The sequence below is a fragment of the Podarcis bocagei genome (assembly GCF_964188305.1).
Source record: "Podarcis bocagei genome assembly, chromosome: 7".
NCBI classification, from domain to species: domain Eukaryota; kingdom Metazoa; phylum Chordata; class Lepidosauria; order Squamata; family Lacertidae; genus Podarcis; species Podarcis bocagei.
This window is the reverse complement of record NC_138132.1, coordinates 30,225,742-30,250,513: the sequence shown is the minus strand read 5'-3', so window position 1 is coordinate 30,250,513 and position 24,772 is coordinate 30,225,742. Positions and strand designations below refer to the sequence as shown.

At 45.4% G+C, this 24,772-nt stretch overlaps 2 protein-coding genes across 6 annotated transcripts in view; one reads left to right on the top strand and one right to left on the bottom strand.

Annotated features, from left to right (window-relative positions):
* Positions 1–2,779: 2,779 nt before the first annotated feature.
* NCDN (neurochondrin) lies at positions 2,780–19,684 on the bottom strand. Of its 5 annotated transcripts, XM_081199940.1 has the most exons (8): positions 19,285–19,556; positions 13,270–13,361; positions 12,584–12,719; positions 11,228–12,205; positions 10,394–10,635; positions 7,049–7,273; positions 6,436–6,578; positions 2,780–4,479 (listed from the first exon to the last, which is right to left on the bottom strand). In XM_081199940.1, the coding sequence occupies exons 3-8, from the start codon at positions 12,707–12,709 to the stop codon at positions 4,043–4,045; spliced, it is 2,151 nt and encodes a 716-aa protein (XP_081056066.1). In that variant the 5' UTR covers positions 12,710–12,719; positions 13,270–13,361; positions 19,285–19,556; the 3' UTR covers positions 2,780–4,042. The 5 variants fall into 5 exon arrangements, with proteins under 5 accessions (XP_081056066.1, XP_081056062.1, XP_081056065.1 ...); XM_081199936.1 differs by lacking the exons at positions 2,780–4,479; positions 19,285–19,556 and adding an exon at positions 19,563–19,684 and having other exon boundaries at positions 5,612–6,578; XM_081199939.1 differs by lacking the exon at positions 2,780–4,479 and having other exon boundaries at positions 5,612–6,578; positions 19,354–19,556.
* Positions 19,685–19,701: 17 nt separating this feature from the next.
* Positions 19,702–24,772, top strand: part of KIAA0319L (KIAA0319 like) — a 58,273-nt gene continuing 53,202 nt past the window's right edge. Inside the window, exon 1 of the mRNA XM_081199935.1 lies at positions 19,702–20,147. The gene's annotated coding sequence lies outside the window, so the exon portion shown is untranslated. The remainder of the gene's footprint in view (positions 20,148–24,772) is intronic.

Genomic DNA, 24,772 nt, shown 5'->3' with positions numbered 1-24,772 from the left:
CCCAGAAATGTCTATAGCCACAAAGTTGACTGATATTGTGGCGGTGAGATGGACACATAGTGGGGGGCAAAAGAAGACAGTCCGAGACAGCAAAAATGTAAAGCAGGGATGTGGAACTTGTGCACCCACTGGACTTCCCCAGGCTTCCCACCCCTGTTCTGGACAGTAAAGGGTTACCAAGTAGTGGAATGACTCCATCACCCAAGCTTGCCATAGTTGTCCTTTAAAGGATGGCCAAGGCTTCCTGTAGGGCTGGGAATTTGCCTGGGCAATAGCAGCCTTTGTTGCCTCTTGAATTGTTTTCCAGTTCTGCCCCCAGGGCGATACACCGCCTTACAAATTAAACTGATTCAGAGGTTGTTCCTTCCCATAAATGAAATTACATTGCATGCCTAGAAAAGAAGGCAGCCTAAAAAGGTTATTATAGGCATGACTGTGTGCAGCACTGTTCTCATGAGCAGGAAGTGATATGGGAACAGGTATGTAGTAAAGATACACCTTGAGCTGGTTATTCATGTAGAATCTTCTTTAGGAACAAAATAAAAGCTGCTTTATAAAGCCATTCCGCTGGTCCGCCCAGCTGCATTGTCTATTCTGACAGGCAGAAGCTCTCCTAGATCTAAGGCGAAGGTGATCCCATCCTTTAAAGCCGGATCTCAAACCTGGGATGTTCCGAATGCAAAGCAGGTGCTTAATCCCTGAGCTATGGCTCTTCTCCTCCAGGCAAAGATCATGGAACAAGGATGCTCTTTGCCAGGTTGTACCAGTGCACCTGGCACTGTGATACTGCATCCACCAGCTTGAGGAAGAGCTTAAAGGCAGAGAAGTCAACTGAACCATTTGTTGGAATCCATCTGTCTCAAGAGACAATAGAGTGCGCCTCCAGGGGTAGTCAAACCGCTGTCCTAGCAGCACTGAAGTGACCAAGCCTGGGAAGTGTGCATGGAGGTCCTGGGCTGCCCAGATAACAAGACCACCACCCCTCAGCCTCACTGATGTGGTCTAAAGCAGCCTTTCTCAACCTGTGGGTCCCCAGATGTTGTTGGACTACAACTCCCATCACCGCCAGAGCTCAGGGATGATGGAAGTTGTAGTCCAACAACATCTGGGGACCCACAAGTTGAGAACCACAGAAAGGAAAGCAGAGCTTGGCTGAAGCAACTGCTGGGAGGTGGCGGACAAGGTGCCACCCAACCATCTTAGGGAACAGACTCTGGATTTGTGTAGGGTTGACTCCTTAGCCTTTTCTTCTCCTGGAGATCTCCCACAAGGCAGCAGAGGTTTAGGAACTATCTTCCCAGGCTGAGTCTAATCTGCCCCTTAGTTCCCTCTACAGCACATGAAGAAACTGCCTCCTTGACCGTTGACTCACTTGACTATTGGTCTTGTCCACTCTATCTGCTGGTGTCTGTCTTTGTTTGCAGGGGAAGTCCCTAACTTACAATGGGTTTGAAACCCACTGGCTACCCTTACCTGCTTTAGCCGACCAGTCAAATCCGTTCCCAGGCTGTGGATGCTGTTTGACACCTGCTAGGAGCTACAGGTGAGAGCTGAGAGCACGGTGAGGACCAATGGTGGCCAAACTACCCCTGGAGCATGACGTGTCCCCCACCAGAGCTACTACCCCTCACCTAACATCCCATGAACCCGTCAGCTGAACCACAACTCCCACATCACAATGCCTACCCAAGGCTCTGAACACACTGCATCCCCATAGGTGCTTCCTGGTACTGAGGCGGAATATTTTAACTGAGAAATAAAGGACCTTGCTTGAACTTCCCTCAATGGGGGGGGGGGGCAGAAAAGAGGCAGCACAGTGCTTCCTGCACTCACAAGTACACACAGGTCTGTGATTAGGAGCAAGAGCAGCGCTATTTAAAAGGTTTTATAGGCTTGGATGGGAGATGGCTGCCTTCATCTGCCGCTGAGAACCTGCACGTCATCTCGGTGAGCCCAAGAGTGTCAATGGCCCTTTTGTCCCACTTCATGCCACCAGTGAATAAATGAGAAAGAAATAGTCTATGACCAGAACACTGAGAAGACTGTACCTGCTTTGTAAAAGGACTTTTCTTCCCATAAAGTTGAATTTTGCTTGAAGAACCAACCAGCACCAGCCTCATAAAGCTGCCCAACTGGCGAAAGACAACGGCCAGATAGGCCATACTTTTCTCCATTAATTGCTGAGTGAGTGCCAACCCCTCTGCCCTCACTTTGTAGGTTCGAAGTATGGAGCTGCTACCCAACAGATCAGATGGATATGGATCAGGGCTTGTGGCCATCCATGGACTGGCTGGACTCTAACTCCCATCAACAAGCATGGCCAAGGGGTTAGGGATGATGGGAGTTGTAATCCAAGCCAACCCTGGAGGCTCTCCAGCCACCCAACCCAGGGACACACCACAGAAAATTCCTTATCAAAGCAAATTTCAAGGCAGACTAAAGATCAGTAACTAATATGTATTGCTTTGGGAGAGGCCCATCAATGGCTACTAGCCATGTCCAGAATCACTGGGACTTGGAATATTTGCTGGTATGGATGAACTGCAAAGGGTTGAGACCTCCATGCCCTGCTTGTGAACTCTTCGTAGGACATCTGGTTGGCCACTGCTGGAGACAAATACTGAACTAAAGGAACCTTTGATTTGACACAGTAGGGCTCTCCCTCCCTCTCCCTTCTGCTTCACAGGGATTACAGGAGGGAATGAGAGGAAAGGCGATGCTTGCTTCCAGCAGACACCCATTTGGTGAACAAGACCCACATGTCAGTAAGAACCAGGCATTTATTACAAGACAAAGCACTTTTATTTACTGAACTGTAAACACCAAGATATTAAGCCAAGGCCACAGCTTCAGGGGCTAATCCAGCCTCCAACTCATGAACATAATATTTACTGGCTGCATGCAAGAGCCTACATGCGGTGTAATACAGAGAAGCGAAAAACAAGCAAACATTTAACACTCCGGAGAGTACAGATCCCAATACTATATATTTGGCCCCGGAAATCCCTCTTCCTTGAAATGCAGTTGATTCAAAAGGGAGTCAATTCTTTTTAACAGCAAAATAGCTTGCACCCTCCCCCTCATTGCCTGCCCCATCTCCCCCCACAGGGCCATCTAATGCCAGCAGCCATGTGGGAGCAGGCAGGCAAGCAAAGGAGACCTTGGTCCTGCTCCAACTGGGGGTGTCATCACTCCAGTTAACAGAGTGAACTTCCTCCCCAATTGTTTTAATCACATTTAAACTGTCCCTGCTTTTTAAAAAAAATTGTAAGCCACCTTGGTGTTTTGTTTTGTTTTGTTTTGTCCAGAAAGGCAGGTACAAATTTATTAAATAAAGACATCAGCTACCATGTGGGAAGGATCCCAAAGGCTTGTAAGTTATTCAATACTGTTTCACTGTGATTTTATCAATGTACTTCAATGTTACGTGTAAGCTGCCTAGGAAGAATTTGTATCCTTAAAAATTGAATATTCAAATAAATAAATAAATAGGTAAATAAATAGTATCCTCAAGAAAAGAGCTCCAACAATGGCACAGTCCTGAGGTAATCAATAATTAGATGGCCAGAAGTCTATCCAGTATGCCCTTCATAAGTGCATTACTTAAGTCTACCCTGAAGCCTGATTTAAGGTAGCAAAAGGACACCTTGGAAACAATCACTATACATAGTTAAAAACATTCCTTCCCTTCCACGTTAGAATGCCGCCAAAGTTCCTTTAGCATTTGTTTACTCTCCCCTCTAGAGGAAAACTAGCTTTTTCCACAGTGCATTAGAGTCAACTGAACAGCACTAACGTGCACTGGCATACATTTGTGCAATTGTTTCATGTTACTCTACGATATCACAGAGCTAGGACACATGCTTTATGAGACATCATATTTTGTTTTAAAACTTTGTGCAGCCATCTGGGAAGAGGTACCCGACACATCCCATGCCCTACTGATTAAGAAGATCATCCATCTGCATGAAACAGGATGATAAAAAACTGCTTCAGGGAAAACATTTCCCCCCACCCGACCACAACGTGTTCTGAGCACTGCTCACTGCTCAGAGAGACATTGTTCCAAGGCAGCCATGCCATACAGGCTGGCCATTTCCAAACCCCGGTGCTGTTGGATCATCTCCAAACACGGCTGGCTAGCTCGGGCCAGCTCCACCAGGATGCCTTGGAAAGCACGGACAACTTCCAAGTCTACGGACGACGGCGCCACGCGGCCCAGCAAGGCCAGCAGCTCCTGAAGCCAGCCGGAGCGCAGGACGTCCTGCGGCAGCCACAGGAAGAGGGGCACGCAGCTAGCGAAAGCCTGCATGCCCAGAAACCACAACTCACGGATGGCTGGCCAGGCCGCCTTATAGGTTGGAGAAACGCTCATGGTCACCTTCTCCCCGTCGAGGTCAGTCTGGGCCACATGGGCTTCTGCCAGGAAGCGGATGGCAGCATCAAAGAAGCCCTCAGATTCTGGAGTCCCCTGCAGGCCTGAGTGAAAAAGAAAGGAGGAGAAAGGGAGGAAAAAAGAGAGATAGAGAGGGGTAATGTGGGCATTCACCAACAACATAGGCTTTCTTGCAAGGTGTGGGAAGGTACAGGAAGCAGTGATGGTCACTGACTTGGATGGCTTCAGAAGAGGATTAGGCAAATTCATGGAGGAGAGTGCTATCAATGGATACCAGCCAGGATGGCTATACAGTGGTGCCTCGCAAGACGAAATTAATTCGTTCCGCAAGTTTTGCCGTCTAGCGAATTTTTCGTCTTGCGAAGCACGGTTTAAACGGTTTAACAAAGCCGCGAGACGTTTTCGTCTTGCGAAGCAAGCCCATAGGGAAATTCGTCTTGCGAGGCAAATCGCGGACGAAAAAACCTTTCGTCTAGCGAGTTTTTTGTCTTGCGAGGCATTCGTCTTGCGAGGTACCACTGTACTCTGCCTCTACAGCTGGAGGCAGAAATGGTTCTGAATACCAGCTGATGGGAGCTGCAGGAAGGGAGAGGGCTCTTGGGCTCAAATTCTGCTTGCTGGTTTCCCACAGGTGCCTGGTCGGCCTCTGTGTGGCTTGGATGCTGGACTACTGGCCAGATCCACCAGTCTCTTCTTAGGTTCTTATGGCATTGCCTTCCTACTACTTCCTCAGGCTGAAACCCCTCTAGGAATATTTTAACTTGAGCCAGGCCAGTACAAAGAAGAGACCTGAGTTCCCCCCCATGACCCCTTCCTTGGTCAGTTTTCAAAACTGTTTCCTGAATAGGCCCAGAAGTGGTACGCCACCCCCTGCCTTTTCAGGTGACACTAATCAGAACTGATTGCAGGAGTACATTCAGTGTCATAACAGGGTTCACCATTGTAAGATGCAGTCCCAGCCTTTTGCCTGGGAGGCCTGGGGCCAGACTCAGCCATGACTCTCACTGGCTGACCTCAGGACTAGCCAGTGGCGCCGGGTATAGGAGGAGGGGGCTTCAGCTCCCCCAATATTGAGGGGGCCATCACCCCCTGACACTGCTGCGCACTCTCTGCACACCTCAGCCTCTGCCTAGCAGCCAGGCCGGGGGGGGGGGATGAGCAAGCGCAGAGATAGCCCTCCGCACGACCCGCCCCCACCCAGTACCCGCCGGGCGGCATCACCCCTGGGACAAGCTGCTCTTTTCCAGCTTAATTTACCTCACAGTGCTGCTGCAAGGACAGAATGGGCTAGCACCTCCATGTGCATTATGCCTAGTTTTTCGGAGGAGGGAAAGATACAAGCTTAATACTTAAAATAAGTACATTTTAATTAGCCCAACTGGGATGGCTGTGTGGGCTTTGGGCCACTTGCTGTGCTGAGTGATCAGCAGCTTATTCTGAGGGAACTGCCTCTGTGAGGCTTCTCTTGCTTGCACCCTCTCATCCCAGCTCTTTTCCTTCTCATTTGACTCCCCATATAATTAGAGCGCACTGTTTGTCAATTCCCAACTCGGGAGGGTAGTGGAGGAGGAAAGAGAGAGTCTCATGTTGGGCAACTCAAGAAAGAAAACGATACTATACGGAGTTGCCATGGAGATGGATGGTAATGAACCACTTGTCTGCCCACACAGGCCTAGCTTTCACTGAGCTAATAAGCCTGTGCCTGGGCTATACCACTTCAGGCTACTGCGGGGGTGCTCGCATGCTGTTCTATGCAAAAACAAAAAACCCAAAATAATCCCAACACAGTGAAAAACTAGTGCATCAGGGAGGAGGTTTGGCTAGAAACCTTCTCTTATGATGTGCTGGTTTTCTACATGAAAGGGTTTTGGCCTTTTGTTTTGTAAGGACAGCATTCAGGTCATGTGGGCACACACCTGCACTCTGAAGAGGTACAGCCTAGCAACAGATTTGCCGCTGAAGAAAAACTAGGGCATGGTTACATTTTGTTGACTTCCTACTCAGTTTTGGAAGTGGAAGCTGACAGCGCTATTTCTTGCCTGGGTAAGCAAACAGCCTCTTGGACATCATGAGTCCCAATGTTGCCACATTGGCTGTCAGGCCGAGATGTTCTCTCTGTGGCAGCAGAGAAGGAAGGGACTTCAGCAATGTGTCCATCAAGGTCGCAAAGCAATCTTCTCGGCTGCAGGTGAAAGAGAAAGCAAAACACAAGATGCTTTCTGAATTAATCATATCTGCAGTCCACCCTTCACCCATAGTACTCAAGGTTATGTGCATAAACTTCTCTATTTTTGTTCCCACACCAGCTTGAGGGGTTTGGCTAGGACCCTTTGAGCTTCATAACTTAGTGGGGATTTAAACCCTGGGTGAAGAATTAAACCATGATTTCCTCAGTCATGTGTGAATTCATTTGTTACATTTTTAGGTGTACATCTCTTACTAAAGAAATTCATTGAGCGAGCACTTGATGAATATTTAAAGTATTATATTTCATGCTCTTCATTTTGTATTACAAAAATTATTATACATATTAAAATTATAACATATTTTTAAAAATATGTGAATAAGAAGTCTGCATTTCGAAACAGAGGTTTGCATCTGTAACATGTTAAGATGTTGTTAACTCATTTGCATTCCTCCTCTACCCATTACCTGATTAAATCTGGAGCAGTCACAACCAAATTAAGGAAAATTTCACAACACGTCTGAAGGCTGGTTTCCACAGTAGTCGATGTAGTCAGGGTATCTGTATTTGAAACAAATATCTCCCACCGGTACAAGAAATATTGGCACAGGAGTACCGGCGCCCCCTCTGAAATGAGGATTCCACGGGGTCGATCCTCTGCAGTCAAGTGGCTTAAGCCAGGTAAGAGGAATCTGAAAGGGGACATGGAAGTGTTGGAACTAAGTTAAAGGCAGAGGGTTTTTTTCCATTTATTTAACGCATTTATATACCCAAGCTCTTAAGACAAAAAAGTCCCTCGAGCAGCTTACAAAAACCACTAACTAGATAGTCCATGGCCTCAAGCTTCTGGCAGCAAAGTTTAACAAGGAAGTTGTTACGACCATGGTGAAATTAAAATGCATTTCAACCTGGAATATGGATTTTCTATAGTAAAAAACCCAAGCCAGTTACAAAAGATTTGCTACTGAAGAGCTGCCACCTTAGGTCAGCTCAACAGCAAGCCCAATGCCATACCCTAGCACTGGCTACTGCTGAATATATTCAAAAAAAGGCCCAACAATTTTTGCACAAAGTAATGAGACCCTGCTGCACCTTCTGCCAATCTGACCAATAATGGAGCCTCTCCCATTATATTTGCAAAACATGACTAGGGGTGGGAAATTAAATATCAAAGTAAGATCTGAAATGTTCAGACTGCTTATTATAATGGGGTCTAGGCATTTTGTCTTGTTTATTCCATAAAGTTTATTTCTTGAAAGCATTTGTACCCAATCTTTCCTAAGTCTTTTTTTTCTTTTCCAGGCAGCCCACAATGATTAATGCATAATAACAGACAGCAGGAGGACAGGTTTATAAAGTTAGCCTTAGATACCCCTGGCTCCTTTCTTACACTAGTCAAAGTCCTGATTTTATTTTTTTTAAGGAGGAAATTATGTAAGTCCTAACAGAATGAAGGGAGAGGTAGTTGCATAGAACTGGGACAACTACCAGAGGCACCGCTCCATACCCCTGCCTCGCCACCTAAGCAGATGGCAGGTAGGTGTACTGTAGCTCGTGACACTGCAGCAGCTAGGCAGTATTACACTACACATTATATCCTTATTGTAAAATGCAGGAGAGCGGACCGGCTCCAAACAATTCAAACATTCTTAGAAGAGTACAGCCATACAAGGGAGCTCAGGAACCTGGTTAAAGGTTGTAGGTCACCCAGGATGGAGGCCAATTTTGGAGGAGGGGACTGGGTATGCAGTGACTGTTGGGAATCACACATACTCCAGCAAGACCTGTTTTAACAGTCTGGGAACATGACAAGGCTGCACATGGTTGGGTCTTCTCTCCCCTCCTTTGATGCTAATTGGTAGGGACTCCGTGCCCAATCCTTAACAGAGCCAGGACAACATCCTACCTTTGGTTCTCAAGTGACACAGCTGACCGCAGCTGAAGGGCTGGTTTCAACTCAAGAAGCTTATTGGTGGTCTGGCCTTCCCACAGCTTTTATTACTGGTCCCCCTAGAGTGGAAGTTGGTGATCATTGGGAATGATAGGATAGAAGGGAGGATAATCAACAGCAGGCGGGGCCAGAGCCAACTACAGTGGTGCCCCGCAAGACGAATGCCTCGCAAGACGAAAAACTCGCTAGATGAAAGGGTTTTCTGTTTTTGCGTTGCTTCGCTAGACGAATTTCCCTATGGGCTTGCTTTGCAAGACGAAAATGTCTTGCGCTTTTTTAAAAAAGCCGCTTGAAGAGGCGCAGTTGCGACAGACCATGCTTCGCAAGACGAAAAACATCGCAAGACGAAAAGACTCGTGGAACGAATTCTTTTCGTCTTGTGAGGCACCACTGTAATTCCAGGTTTGCCCCCTGCTGAAGTATATATGGTGTGACAGCACTGAGGCTAAGAAGGAGGAAGCCGACAACCAGTGCTGTTAAGTAAGAAGGCAGGCAGGCAGGACTGGCTATGGGGCAGGCTGAAGTTGGTGGGGCAGTGCCCCATTTGCCTTAATGAACCAGCCTTTGTTGCTTAAAAGATGGGAGCAAAGGAACTTGATGGAACTTTGCATATTTAAAATCAAGGTGGATTTGCATCCTGGAAGCTATTCCTACATGGCTCCTGATCCTACATATCCAACAAAACCAACCTCAGAGCTGAGAGACTGGTGAAAAGAGGAAGAAAGAAAAGAAAAGAAAAGAAAAGAAAAGAAAAGAAAAGAAAAGAAAAGAAAAGAAAACAGAGAGAGTGAACTCAAAGTAAACTGAATCACAGGAGTCAATATTGATGGGTTGATTTTTCCAGACCCAAGCTTGTAATGCCATTCCACATCAGGAAGGTTGCAAAGAGTTCTCCAGGGAACACAGATGACTCACTTGGGAACCTTTGTGCTATAGTCAGGCGCCCACGAACAAATGCTGCTCCCACATGGTCTCGGGATTAGAAACCATCAGTAAGAGCTGTTGCATAAGCCTTTCTAGTGTTCATCATGCCATTGCTGATGGGTGGCCAGAAGCTGCCTTAGATAGACAAGAAGGCTTGGCAAGTAAGCAGCTTACCCTCAACAGCATCCTGGTCCAGGGTAGAGGGGAAGGGGGCAGCACTACTGAAGGAGTCCTGCTAACTGCTAAGTTTTATACACGCTAATTGCAACAACAATAAATCTACTGCTATCAAATACTTGGGCTTCCAATTAGCATCACTTCTGCCTTGCCTGGAATTCAGCCTCAGTTTCCCTGCCTGTATCCAACTGATCACAGCCACTGCTGTTGCTCTTGGTTGCCTAGCTAAAATATGCAGCACTGGGAGTCATCAACACTCTCCCCCACAGTTTCATGTCAATGTTTAAAAAAGAGCCCTGGTGGCAATATAAGACCCCTGTAAAAACTCTACACCTCTTATCTCCGGAGGAGAGTAAGCTGCCACCCCAAGATGGAATCTAGTCCAAGTCATTTCCACACTGATAACTAAGATGACAAAAGAAAAGCTTCATATTATGCTTTAGTTGAGATTCTTGCATTGCAGGCGGTTGGACCACATGACTCTTAGGGTCCCTTCCAAGTCTACAATTCTATTCTGTGAAGAACGTTTCCAAAAATGTAGCAGCGCAGAATTTTATCAGTATATCAGCAAGGCAGAGGTTTGCCCCTCAAGGACTTTAATGTCCAAGCTGAAACTCCAGCCAGAATGTTCCTGATCCTCAGCTCATCATTAGAAGTGTTTAAGCAGAATAAACCTAAAGTGGTTCTGATTCCCAAACTGGAATCTAGAAGGCATAAAGCAGCAAAACAACATATTTCAACACTCAACGCTGTAATTTACCTTATAGCATCTCCTTGCCAAACAGGAGGCTGGATGCTGCTTTGCCCAGCCTGCTCTGCCTCCTGCTGCAAACTACTTCTGACTCTCTTCTCCTCCTCAAACCGCATCTTGGCATAGTAGATGAGGAAAGGCAGAAGGTCACAGATCTCTTGCTTGAGGGAAGATGTCTCTTCAGCCAGCCAGGCCCCAAGGATTCGAACAGAGGCAAAGATGAAAGGGTCGTCCAGCTTCTTTCGCCCTACCTGTGGGACAGAGAAAGCAGTCACAAACATGTTGTAAATCAGTGAGGCTGGGATGAGTGACATTGTGAGCCAGACAAAGGAAAGTGAGCATGTACCATCTGTTAAATCCAAGCTGATAAGCCGCAGAGCCTACAGGACCACAAGCACTTCAGCTACTTGGCCAAAACAGCAACCTGGGGAAGCAGTAGATTGTTTCCACCTTTTCTACCATCCTTGATGGATTTCAAAGGCCTTGACTGGCTCCCAGTTCAGTCTTCCCTACATAAACAAAAGTTAAGGCAGCCCCCGTTTCAGAGCTCTTTGCCCTGCTGTGTTATTCAGAACTTCCACATATTCATTTAGTCCAGGGACACCATTTCTATCTCCCCCTTTCCTCCTCTGCTCCTTGTCCTGTACTATGGTTCATTTCCCTCAATACTAGTTTGGGCTTCCTACCCACAATAATTGCCTCACTTGGACACCAGATGACTCCTACCAACCTGGCACAGTTGACAGCCTCGGACCCTCATAAAGGTAAGACTGTTAACTGCTTCCTGAACTCCTGAGGGAGGCAGCCTTATAAGATTGGAAGATTTTGGGAGTCTTACTATACCTGTCTCAAGTAGTGTATGACAGCCCCGAAGGCTTCCTCCAGGATCCCCACCAGCTGCACTTTCTGCGTCTCCAGCAGCAAAGAACCTTTCTCTTTTGTGCACTCCACAATTGCCGTCTCCATCAGAACGTAGCAAGCAGCCATCAGCTCCTGCTTCTTGTCCACCTCTGCTAGATCCAGCTCCTCCAGAGTCAGGCGGACTTCGACACATGCCAGGTTGGACAGCAAGGCAAAGAACTTGCTGCCAGCACCCCCTCCTTGGATCCACTCTGAGCCACAGGCTTGTGACAGGCAGGCTGCCAGCTTCAAGGCAGGGTCCCGCTGGGAAGTGCTCAGCTTGCTGGTCAGGATGCTAGCCAGGCCTCGGTAGAGGGGCAGGAGGCATTCGGTGTTGGGTGAGAGAAGGGGAGGGATGAAGCGGGGCAGCACTTCACACAGCTGGAATTTGGTCATGTCTTCAGCCTTCTGGAATTCAAGACTAAGTACGTTCAGCACCCCCATGAGGTCAACAGTGGCTCTCTGCCAGCACTTTGCTTCAGCTGCGATCAGAAGCCCCACAAGCAGCTTAAAGGCCTGATCAAAGCCATAGCCATGCTTCACATAAGCCCTGCACAGTGCTGGGACAGTGCCCCTGTTCACCAACTCTCTGGGACCCTTTGGAGTGGCCATGATAGCCCTGAGGCACTGATAAGCATCATCAATCATGGCATTGCAAGAAGCATCTCCTGGCTTGCAAGTTGAAATCACATCATTGAAAACCGGGATTTTGTTAAGGACCTGGGGATGCCGAGCCAAATCTGGATCGGTGCAGAAGCAGGCCAACAGGGTGAGGCCCAGGGCTTGGAATGTGTGCTGTGTGCAGCCCTCAGGGGCATCCTTAGACGTCAGAAGCCTGTTTGGGAATGTGAAACCAACCGCGTCAAAGATCCTCCGGCGGGTTTTGGAATTGATCTCTCCAGCTTTTGCTGCTTTGGTCACCTGAAGGATAAAATCAGGAGGCATCAGAAGCGTGCAGTTTTGTGACATGGCTTGACTGAGCTAGCCATTTCCCTTCCTCAGCTATAATTGCTTACTAGGCCTCCCCCTCCCTAAGTTCCTCTTGCATGCCACAGACATGGAAGGCTTTGCTCTTTCCTTGTTACAAGGATCTGTGTCCATCTTTAGTCTACAGGACAAGAGTGGATGCTATTATCTAACCCAAGTCCTTATCTTAAGCAATTATTAGTAATTATGACTCCCATTTTACCCAGCCAGCCAGCCAGCTACCATGAATAGCTGGATTCAAAAAGCTTATCTTCATTCCCAAATTTGCTTCCAAAGCAGTCTATTCCTGCCAGTGCAAGGCCATATTCTTACCAGAAGCAGAGCAGCAAACTGTTCGCTATCGTTGCTTGCATCTCTAAGCACATTGAGGCATCTCTCCAGTGTAGGATTCTTGCTGCTCTCACCATCATCAGGGACAATTCCCGAATTTGAAGCCATGATATCAGCTCTGTACGTAAAGACCACCATTGTTTTCATACAACAGGATAGACAAAAGATCACCTATCACAGTGACACTGGATAGACCAAGTTCCCCTACAGCAGTGGCTGCTGGCAAAGACACATTGCTCATGCCTAGAACTAATTGGCTAACAACAGGGAAGAACCCAAAACTACTGAGCTTTCAGGATTCCCAAGTTTTAAGGCAGCTAACGGTAGCACAGCATAGTAGTTAAGAAAGACTGAGCTATGAAGCTTGATGCTTACTGGGATACTGCAGTAAGATCAGTAAAAGTGATGGGCAAGCTTCCTGAAAAAGCATCTTGCCTTGATGCTTCTGCAGCAATAGGCAGCTGTGGTAACGTGCACATTCTTAGCAGGCAATGATATCTAATAGGCCTAACTAGCACTCCAAATGAAGTCACTTTAGATCTGGGGTTGCCAGCATGCATGCAATGGAACCCTTGAGGCCATCGCTTTCACATCGCATTCACAAAAAATCCAAGACCCCACCCTCTCGCACTGCAACCTTTGTCCCAAGAGAGAGTATGGGCAATTACCTTTTCCTCTTAGAAAGGTAGAGTTGAATGAAGAATCGAGGCAAAGTGATGCTCTTTCACCTCTATATGATTCTTAAGGTTCAGAACAGCACCTGGCCAGGTGAACAGAAAGCAGAGTGATGAAAATGGGGGGGGGGCAGAGTCAAGGGAAGAAGGGGGAGTGCTGCAGGAGTCAGGTAGGGTGGGGATATAGAGCAGCCACCTGTTTTTGTGGTGCTTGCAAGCACCAGATCTGTGGTTTCTACTGTGCCAATGCAAACTTTAACTTGATGGTGGTTGGGGGGACTCTGAGCAAAGCAATGCAAATTCAAGATACGTTGCAGTTTTGCTTGATTTGACTTTACCCACACCCTATGTAAAAACAAATAACCTGTGTGCACACTTGCTCTCTTTTATGTAGGGACCTCCAGGGGAGGGGAGAAAGAATGCAACTAGAAGAGGTGGTATCCATTCAAAATTGCAAATGTGCCAGTGGGCTCAAAAAGGTGGGCAATGTCAGCTTTAGACCATGCCCAAAATAGAGACGAGGAACCTATGGTCTGTCACATGTTGCTGGGACTCCAACGCTCACCATCTTCAAGTGCCAGTAAAGGCAAACAGGGAGGACATCCGTCTTTGGGTTAGGACAGTCAGCTTTCCATAGTTATCTACTCTTGCCAAGTGCCAGGGTAGATTCTCTCAGAGGGTTTTTTTAAATGGCAATTGCTCTGAAATATTCATCTTCTCTCTCATGCGCATGTAGGTTTAAGAAGGCAGTTTAAAAACCCTAAAGTACTCAAAAAGCAAGGCTGTGGTATTTGAAAAGAGACACCAGAAACTCTAACTGTAAACAAATGAGTAACTGATTGACCTAAGAGGTGAATTTAAATGCCTAGAAATTCAGAATTCAGTTTAATGATACATTTTCTTGGGAAATCAGTAGAGAGGTTTCAGTTTCTACAACTTTGGACACCATATTAAACTGTTGTATAGAAAGGGGTGTTCTAATAGACCCTGCTTTAAAGTGGTTTCAAAACAAGGTAATGACTCAGATTTTTTTATAGGGCTGATTTTGTATAGGGCTGAAGTATCTATTGTCGACTGAAGAGTGGCTCCCTGCAAGGATTAATGAAAGGCAATTTCTGTGTTGCTAGGAAATGTGTGCACTTTAATTTTTAACCTCTATAAAAAATGTTATGCTCTTTATTTGTTAGTACTGCTATGGAAGGGGTGCTGGTTATATCATTGCTAATAATTGATTGCATTGGAAATGTTTATCCAAGCTGGTTCTGGCTGATATAGTTCAGCTCACTGATGTTAACTGATAAATGTGTTTGATCATTTATTTTATAATTAGTTTAGAATGTTATAATATTCATATCATCAAAAGTGATCTATTTATTTGGATTGGCATATTCTGTTTTGAAATGAGTTAGCATTTAGACTGTTATAGTAATGATGCATTGTTCTGTGTTTTTTGCTGTCACATTGGGAGCTGCTTTGGGCAAATGTGTGCAAAAGCAACATACACAATGGAATAATAAATAAAGTACGGGGCTGGGATGTTTCCCAAATGTTGAAGCTGGAATCTTTACAGAACAGTTTCTCGAAGAAATTGTTGGCTCTGCCCTACTACTCCTAATTCATTCAGAAACACAACTTTCTTCAATCTCATCCAGTAACCATAATGCTATAATTTATTGTTATAATTATGGACAATTCTTCAGATAGATTTAACAGGCTTTTAGTGTCGGCAGCTTCAGCTCTCTGGAACCGATGACCAGCTGAAATCACACAGATGAAGTCATACAGATGCCTAGCATGGGGCTGTGTAGGTGCCTTCTGAAGACATTTTTGTTTAGGAAGGCTTTCCCCAAGGTGTAACCCAGTCATTTATGAAAGATAAATTTTATACCTGGTAAAAGGTTTCTGTTGTTTTTAAGTTTATGTATCTGTGTTTCGTTCTGTTTTTACACTTTATGTCATGACACAGTCTATAAATTTGTTTACTAAAAATAAAACCTGTCTAAATTGATACTGAATTGCAAGGACTGGGTTTCCAGATATCAGAAGATACTCAGATCTTAATATGTTTCTACATACACTTTAGTCACCTCAACAGAGATGTCAATCTCATCTGATAAAATTAATGCTCTAAGGTAAAGAATGACCATGGTAGAGTAAAAAAATGACCATGGTAGAGTTGCCAGTTTAGTTAAGTCTTACGTCTGCTAAACTCAGGCAAAGCTTTTCTGGCTCAGTGTAGATACTTTCATGCAATCACTACTTTTAATTCTGTTCTTTATGCCTGGAATCCTGTTTTAAGGATTCTAGATACTATTTTATTGGGATTACACACAAACAAAACCATCCTAGAAAACATACATTGTCTATTGCCAGATATCATCATCATTAATTACTTGCTTTCACTAGAAAGTCCAAGGCAGGGTTCCACTAATGTAAAGTGCAACATTAAAAGAGTTTATAACAATTTACTATCATAACTAGAGCAGGCCCTAGATATATAGGGATGTTGTCAACTAAGTCCTGCTCAAAGTAGATCCAATGAAATTAAATTAGCCATTTCTATTAACTTCAATAAGGGACGCAGGTGGCGCTGTGGGTAAAAGCCTCAGCGCCTAGGGCTTGCCGATCGAAAGGTCGGCGGTTCGAATCCCTGTGGCGGGGTGCGCTCCCGTCGTTCGGTCCCAGCGCCTGCCAACCTAGCAGTTCGAAAGCACCCCCGGGTGCAAGTAGATAAATAGGGACCGCTTACAAGCGGGAAGGTAAACGGCGTTTCCGTGTGCCTCTGGTTCGCTAGAGCAGCGATGTCACGCTGGCCACGTGACCCGGAAGTGTCTTCGGACAGCGCTGGCCCCCGGCCTCTTGAGTGAGATGGGCGCACAACCCTAGAGTCTGGCAAGACTGGCCCGTACGGGCAGGGGTACCTTTACCTTTATTAACTTCAATAGGTCTGTTCTGAGTAGTAAAAGACTGAATACGACACATTTTGTTGTTGTAGTTTTTGGACAACAACAACAACAACAATAATTTATTCTAGAGAATATTTGGAGAATATTCTCATCTCACATCACTATGGACAAGGATAACTTACATTTGTTAATTTCAATGGGTCTACTCTGAGTAGGACTCTGCCAACTAGAATGTCAAAGGCCAGGGTAAAGAGCTATATCGTCAGCATTCCAAGATTTATATTGTGTCTTTTTTATGTTTGGATCTTTGCAGCAGTGAGTGCAAATAGTGCTTTCAGAGATAGCTATAAATTGTCATGGTAATGCCACGATTTGATGATAGTTTTACTATTTTACTGCATTTTCATCCCTTGTTTTTACTGTTTGTTTTTCTTGCTTTTTAAATAATTGATTCTGGCTCTCATTAAATATTTTTAGTACCTGCATTGGCAAACATGATTTACTGTTCACTCTTCAGCCTGTCTGAATTTCTGCAAAGGCCTTTGGTGATAAGCAATAAAAGTTTAATTTGGCTGACTCTCATCAGCCCTGGTCAGTCATAAAGAATGATGGAAATTTTACTCCAGCAACATCTGCAGAGCCAAAGGTACCACATCTCTACCCTGATACACACACACACAAACACATGCATAAAGATTCTGCAGTAGATTATATGGCAAACAAGTCAATTTTTGTAAACTCCTTTGAGTTTATTTGGTTGGTCCCCCCCATCAAGTGGTTTATTTATTTTTGTTTAATAAAATTCATATATGTGGCAATAAGGCACTATATAAACCACAAAGTTACATAAAATAGACAAAGATTAGGTATTTAGACCATGAATGTTTCAAAACTACACACCACCAAAACCCCACCCAAATTTAAAACAAATTTCATGTGGGGGCAGTTTTTTGCTTGCAATCCAGATTTCCTGGTTATTTTTGAAGACTTGGCTGTACCTCGGTGAAGAAAAGAGAACAAAAAGTCTTGTGACACTTTAACATACCAACAGATTGTTTAAGTGGTAATAGTGACATCTGCTCATCAGTAACAATGTAGCACAAGACTTGGCGGTCACATTATGTCTGTCCCCAGTCCTGCTCCCTAAAAGACAGAAATGCATGCATGCGTCTTCTTGTGTGAAAAATAAATGAATTTTTCATTAGCTGCCCTGCAGACATTAACTGCAGTGGGCTACGAATGATAAAATTTACAATATTATTTTTCCCATCCCACAGATGGGGTGTGTATACATATCCTGTAAGCCAAAATACTCATTCAGGGCTGGAAGTGGGGGTGTAAGAAGGAAAACCAATGACAAATCTGTAACATTGTCCACTGTTAGTATACCCAAATTGCAGATTAGGATGGGTGGGGAGGCAGGAAAATGGCTTACAACGATCCATTACTGTGATCTATGATTAGACCAATATACCAAGGATTCTGAGGCAGGGACCCCTGTCCTAATAACACCGCACTCCTACTATTCTAACACCTGTGGAGATTCATTACATTTATATCCCTTCTTTTCTCCAGGGTGACATGGTTTTTCCCACCCTCCCATTTCATCCTCACAACAATCTTGTAATTAACATATTTCTATTCGCCCTTGCAGAACAAGTCCTCAGAAAGCCTAAAAATAAAAAATGTTTTTTTAAAAAAAAACAACTTGTCAAACACAGGCAGCAATAAGATCTATAAAAAGCTTGGAAAAATAAGGGGACTACTTAAAAGCCACAATAGATTGGGGAAGGGGGGGAGGCAATTTCACAAATACAGTGCCACCACTGAAAAGGCATTCTCCCTGATACAGACATCAGGCTACTGGCCTGTTTGACCATAGTGATTGACCAGAATGCAGGACAGCTCTTAGCATCTGAGCAGGTTCATATAGGAGTACTTGGTCTGTCAAATGCAATCCTTATCTGGATTTATGCCCCGAAGAAATCAACAGGGCATACTTCTAGGAAGGTGTACATACATACAACTATGTGCAAGTTGAACCTTGAACCATATAAGTAACCATCTGTCTGCATTATCTGCAATTGTTTTGTGAATTACCATTGCCAATTATGTAATTATCAGCATATCTGTACTTTCTGCATTTCATTTCTCTCCGATCACACTGTGCACAATTCCTTCCTTAAACCATGTGGATATATACCTGAATTTCAGATATGCATCTAATAAAGTAGTCTTGTATCTAATAAAGTAGACTGCAGTCCACAAACACTTACGCCATAAGTGTTAGTCTTTGCCACAAGGTGTCACAAGACTCTGCTATTTTTACTGCAACAGACTAACATGGCTAACCGTCTGGAAACGGGTAACCAACGCAACCGGTGAAAAATTGGCGAGATAAGATAAAACTACCTAGCCCCTACAAGCATTCTGCTTCAGCTGAACTTTCTGGACAAAAAGCCCTCAGGAATTAACATGAAATAGCCTAGTCTCAGAGGAGCTAGCTAAAAAGCTTTCACTAGGCCAGTCACTGAGTGGGGATTTGCACCTGGGTCCAAAAATATTCCACCACTTACTCTGGGTGCAGATCCAAAAATATTTCACCACTTACCCTTCCAAGGTTGCTCACAACATATTAAAGCAATAAAATGTTTGCAAGCATAAAACATTTTCTGCAAACGCATCTAAAAAAATACTAAGAGCAGCCGCTGCAGAAGCAGCACCACCAGAATAAAACAGATGGATGCTGCATTCCTAACCCCGCTTACCTTAGCGACAGCCGCACAGAATTCAGTGGGACTTACCGCCAAGCAAATCCCGCTAGGATCGCAGCTCTAGGCTCGTGCAAAAGCTGACCGGAAGTCTTCCCCAGGACACCAAACGGGAGATGCGAAATGCCACTAAAGGGAGACCCTGCGCGCGTGGCGCATGCTAGAACGCGCAGGCTCTGCCAGAGGTGCATTTGCTCCCTCCTTAATAGCGCACCCACAGACACCCACCCAAACCCTAGCCCCCGCATACGTGACGCACTTCGCTTTTGCTCTCGTTAGAGAGCACCCCCCTCATCTCCACCCCCCTCATCTCCGCAAACACCGACACTCACCTTTTCCTCCAAGCAGGATCCGTCACTGGCGCAAGAAAAACACTATATTACATCCCCTTCCCTTCTTACCTCCGTCTCACCTCCTCTCAGCCCCCGCACTCACTAGCCTCACCAGCCCACGCACGCGCTCCTTAACCAATCAACCTCCCCCTTACTACCCCTTTCGCCAATAGCGCTTCGAGTTCATAAGACGTGCCCTAAGAAGCCACCGCCTCCATGTCAGATATGGGCATTTTCCACCTCCTCCACAAACCCCCTCTCTTTAAAAAAAAACAAACCGTGGTGGTTGGGGGGCCGAAACACATTGTCCCTCGCGAAAACCTCGCAATCGTAGCAACGGCGCGCGGTCTTTTTCCGTTTCCGGCCAACCCAGCCCTGATTGGCTGGCCGGCCTGGCCTGCAAGGCGTACCTTTTTGTATTTCCGGATGAGAGAGAGAGAGAGAGAGAGAGAGATGGGGGCGGGGCTAGGCAGAGTCGAGTGAGGTGCTGCTGCTGCTGCTCTAGGAATGTCGCGCTGACGTGTAAGCGTCTGTAGGCGCGTGCTGAATAGCCTCCGACACTGAGGTGTGTTGTGGTGTGTTTTTTTGGGCGGGGGAGGGGGCTGCTGCTGGTGAGGGAGCCTGAGGCCTACGTGGTTACCATGGTGAACGCGAGGCCTGCCGCCCAGACCTCCACCCTGAGGGGGGATGCTGACAGGGTGACGCCCCCTCCCCTTACCTGAGCCTGTCAAGACTACGACGCCCCCGCTCCGCTGCCCCTCACAACCTCCCCTCCATTCCCAGTCGCGCGGCCTGCGGACCCTTCGCCACCCTCAGCGGGCAACTGAAGAGGACTCTCTCTCCGCGTCCGCCATGCACCTCTGGTAAGTGCCGCTCTTAACTGCGTTTCCTGAAAGTAGGGCGGGTGGAGAACGGCGGAGACCGAGGTGGGGCCTCCCGCCTTGTCCGTCCTTTCCTGTGACAGGCATGGTCAGCGCGGAGGGAAGGGGTCCTGGCTGCCTGGACGGTCCCGAGTGCGCTGCAGTGGAGGGTGGAAGCGACGCGAGGGAGATCCTGTAACTAGATGACGCTGGAGGCTTTTGGAGCAGCTGGGCTCCACTCAAGAGTGGCGGTTTCCGTCCTGAACAGCGAAATCAAACTTTTGTTGGGGCTGTAGGAAGTGCAGCTTCGGTTTAAATCCTTTAAGCAGAGAGAGAGAGAGAGAGAGAGAGAGAGAGAGAGAGGACCTGCAACCTTACCAATGCAAAGCAGGTACTCTTGAATTAAAGCCTCTTCCTGCAAATAGAAATAAAAGTGGCACGGGGAGGGATTTGTGGCCTGAAGCTGGACAAAATAGTGCCAATAAGTGGACGAAACAATGCTCAGACGTTGGGAAACCGTAGCTTATTTTTGTAGCAAGCCTTTGTAGGTGTGCCAGTGAGTGTGGCAATCTAGTTTTAAGGACCCTCTCCTAGCCCAAACCCTCAGTTAACCCCAGGATGAGCAGCTTGAAGTGAAAAGGACTTGATTCTAGGCTTGGGCAAAGATTTGGTTTGTTGGTCCTCTCCGTACAAAAGTATCAAATTGTCTTCCTGCAAGTTGTTTGCATTAGGTATTATCTTCCTGCTGAGTTCTCTGGCAGGGTGTGTGTTTTAAATAAATTCTGTAATCTTTTGTTCTTGTATTTTAAAAACTTCCATGATTCTCCAGAGGAGGAGGAAATCAACCTGATTTATTCTTATTTGTGAGCCTGCTCATGCCCCATAAAATTTTGGGGGGTAGAGATTAGTAACCCTATGGGTATCAGTGGGGTGCATTTTATTTATGTATGTCTTGAGGATGCATACTCTTCATGCTAGTTTGGAAGCTTTTGTGTATATAAATGCTAAGGAATCCTCCAGTGCTAATTTTGTACCAGTTAATTCTACTTTGAATCTCTTTTCTCATAGCCCAGTAGTTCCTATACTGTTTACTGGGGTTGGTGTGAACCTAAAGTAGCCACCCAGAAAGGAGATTGTCCATTATATCTCTGCATTTTACTGGTGCTTTGATTTTGCCTCCTTCCAATCAGCTTCAGTTGGAGACAGGTATTTCTTCATGTGGAGAAAGGATGGGATCATTTCTCATGTAAACACATATCAAAATGACCCACCAAAGCTGTCTGTTGTGTGACTATATGGGTTATTACTCTGGTCTTGCCATTTTCCCATCTGGAGGCTCATGCAGAACTCTGACTTGCAGACACATAGGAGATGGACATCTAAAGGATGGTAATTTTCATTCTAACTGTGAAAGTAGAAATTTTGAGATAAAAATGTGGCTCCAGTTTTAATTCTGAGAAAAAGTCAACCTCAGGTAGCAAAAATTTGGAAAATACTGTCTTAGCCTTTAAATAAATAAATAAATAAAGTTAGGAAGAATTGAGGAACCTGGTTAGCCACAGAAATCTTGTTTTTGTTTTGAAAACACCTCGTGAATTCAAATGTTTCTTCTAATGCTGTTAAGTACTGTATCTTATCTTTTGCAGCTCTAGTTAATCTGCTTGATCAATAACATTGTTGCAAAATAGAATATTTAACTATACAAAGTAGCAAATATATCCAGATTGAGTCAAGTGATCTACAGTGTGTCTAGTAGACTTTTAGACATTGAGTGAAAGTTTTAAAAGCATGCATATAGTGGGAAGAACAGCTTTTAATACATGCACTTAAGTTGAATGGTTGGAATCTTATTTGTGTTGGAGAATGAAAGTACCTTAAAAAGTATAAAGAAAGTATTACTGGTATATTCTACTGAATATGAGTAAGTTGTAAATTCTGTAGGAATGCATTAGATTTTGAAAGCTCACTGAGAAGAAATACCTTGTTAATAAGCTGTTTGAAATGCCATTCAGTAAGTGCATTTAATAGCCTCTTTGATTTAGCACTGAGTATAGTGGTTTGTGTCAAGGAACCCTTGGGGAGCACATAGTGATATAGAAGGCTGTGCTTAATTTGCACTTTTTAGGGGCAGCTAATTAATGTGTGTGTCATTTGTAAATCAGATGGAGGCAAAGCTGTAGCTACTAGGATCCTCATATAATCTTGGAGCCAAACTATACAATGTGTTAAATGTGTGAAAGCATTTAATGTACGGTACTTGTTTCTTTCCCCCTTTTTTATGCATCGCTGTTAGGGCTTACATGACAAGCTACAACTGTCAAAATTCTCTCTTCTACACAACTATTAAAGTTGGAGGAGCCCTGTCCACTTTTTCATCTTGCCACTCCAGTCATGGTCCCAATGAACTTAAGCTGCTATTTGCTCCAGAAGTGAAGCTGCTTTGGTGTCAACGTCAGCTTTCCTTTGGGGGCAACTTTAATTGAGAAAACAGTGCAGAGTGAAAGGGCTAAATTCATGAAGGCATTTAACATACAGTATTGTCTAGTTTGGCACTTTGAACTGCCAACAGGAAAATGTTTCTTTGGGTTCTTTTTGCAGTTTTATTCCTCTTTGGCACATTTTTTACCATCACATTATACCCTTTTCTCCATTGTATTGAGAACCAGACACTGAAATAAAATAAACCTAGCTGGATGACTTAGTCATAGCACAAGCTGGTGTTTAAACTTTCATTCAATGCTCAAAGTTCCTTGGACATTTGTTCACAGTTCATAATTGCTATTGCCTACTTCATCCAATTTTTTTTTGTAAGAACTCCTTATTATAGCAGTTGAATAACCTGCTTCACAGCTTCTTGATTAGAAAGCTATTCATTGTTCTGTGGAAATGGACTTTCAGGCCTGTAGCTGACAGAATTGAACTTTGAGCTGTTCCTGACTCCTCAAATGGTGTTGTTAAAGACTTGCACAACAGCAGGAATTTAATTTAATTTGTCATCCTGCATAGGTGTTCAGAGCAAAACATGAGATTAGATGCTACTAATAGGCTGATCTCAGCATCAGCCCAGTGGTACAGAGTGACTGGGCAGGTAGCTGACACAATTTAATTGGTGGTAGCCATGCTGGTCCTGCCCACCTAACAGTTCGAAAGCACGCAGTACAAGTAGATAAATAGGTACCACTCCGGCGGGAAGGTAAATGGCATTTCTGTGTGCTGCTCTGGTTCGCCAGAAGCAGCTTAGTCATGTTGCCCACATGACCCGGAAGCTGTCTGTGGACAAACGCCGGCTCCCTTGGCCTATAGAGCAAGATGAGTGTGCAACCCCAGAGTCGTCCGCGACTGGGCCTTAATGGTCAGGGGTACCTTTACCTTTACCTTAGCCATGCTGGATGTAGTGTAAGTCAGGCTGTCATGCTTCTTCCAGAGTTGCTGGCCCCCAATATAACCTGGAAATATGCCCTTAGAATCCTCTGCAACATTATGAAGGGGTTTTTAGGCGTATCTTCTGTTTTTATACAGCATTGCAGAAGGTTGGGCTTTTGCATTGCTTCCTGCATGGCCAATTCCTTCCTTGTGCAATCTGAGGAGATCCCTAAGATCCTCTTTGATGGAGTTATGTAACATATTTTAGGTCATATGGGAACTCCTTTATCTCTCCCTTCCTAGGATGATGCATGGTACTGAGGGAGTCCTAACCCCAGCAGTCACTTGAATCTGTTGCTCTGTAGAGTCTTCAGGGCCCACTAGGAGCACAGAAATGTATAGCTTGATATCTGCTGGCCTATTTGTGTTGGTACTGGTGGCAAGGTCCAAATGATGAAGTGTCTGGAGATTGTAATTGCTCCTCCAGGTAATTTGCACAGCTTTTGTTCACATACTGGCTCCCTTGCTTCCCTTTTAGTTCCAGTTCTTGGATGCATCCTGGAGTGGTCTGTGCTAATTAGAATATAGATAAGTAGATGTTGCTATGAGGAATGTGCATTGCTTTGGGGAAGGGATAGATTCAGGTTACATGAAGAGGTTCTAGTTCCACTGCAGTTCAATTGACAATTGAACAGTTATCAAATTGAATGCTCCTGTCTGCGTGGTGACAATTGCCAGGCAAATAGGCTTGCACCATAGAGGAGAGTACCATATTTTTCGCACCATAGGGCGCACCGGACCATAGGGCGCACCTAGTTTTTAGGGGGGGAAATCAAGAAAAAAAATATTTCCCCCCAGCCCCAAAGAGCAGCGTACAGGCTGCACACAACCTCTCCCTGCCAGAGGGGTTGCGCGCAGCTATGGAACAAGCCAAGGCAGCGAGTGGGATGGATCCCGCTCACTGTTTTGGCTTCCCCTTTAGCCCCGTGCAGCCTCTCCCTGCCGGAGGGGTTGCGCGCGGCTATGGCACAAGCCTGCATTCGCTCCATAGGACGCACACACATTTCCCCTCAATTTTTGGAGGGGAAAAACTGCGTCCAATAGAGCGAAAAATACGGTATGTGCATGTCTTGGGGGGTAGAACAACTCTCACCCTTTGTCATGGTCTGTCTACTTTCAGTTTGTTACCTGAAATTCAGAGCTCTGGCCTTTTCTTCACTAGGTGTTATGCAAACTCTCTAGAGGCATGAAAAACATAGTCACTT

Excerpts from the sequence above, each read along its gene's own strand:
- NCDN (XM_081199940.1), bottom strand. The coding sequence starts at position 12,709 with ATGGCTTCAAATTCGGGAATTGTCCCTGATGATGGTGAGAGCAGCAAG. Across the intron at positions 10,636-11,227 it reads TCATACACTACTTGAGACAG|GTAGGGCGAAAGAAGCTGGA; the intron begins GTATAGTAAGAC and ends TCTGTCCCACAG. Across the intron at positions 7,274-10,393 it reads TGGCAAGGAGATGCTATAAG|ATTCCTCTTACCTGGCTTAA; the intron begins GTAAATTACAGC and ends GTCCCCTTTCAG.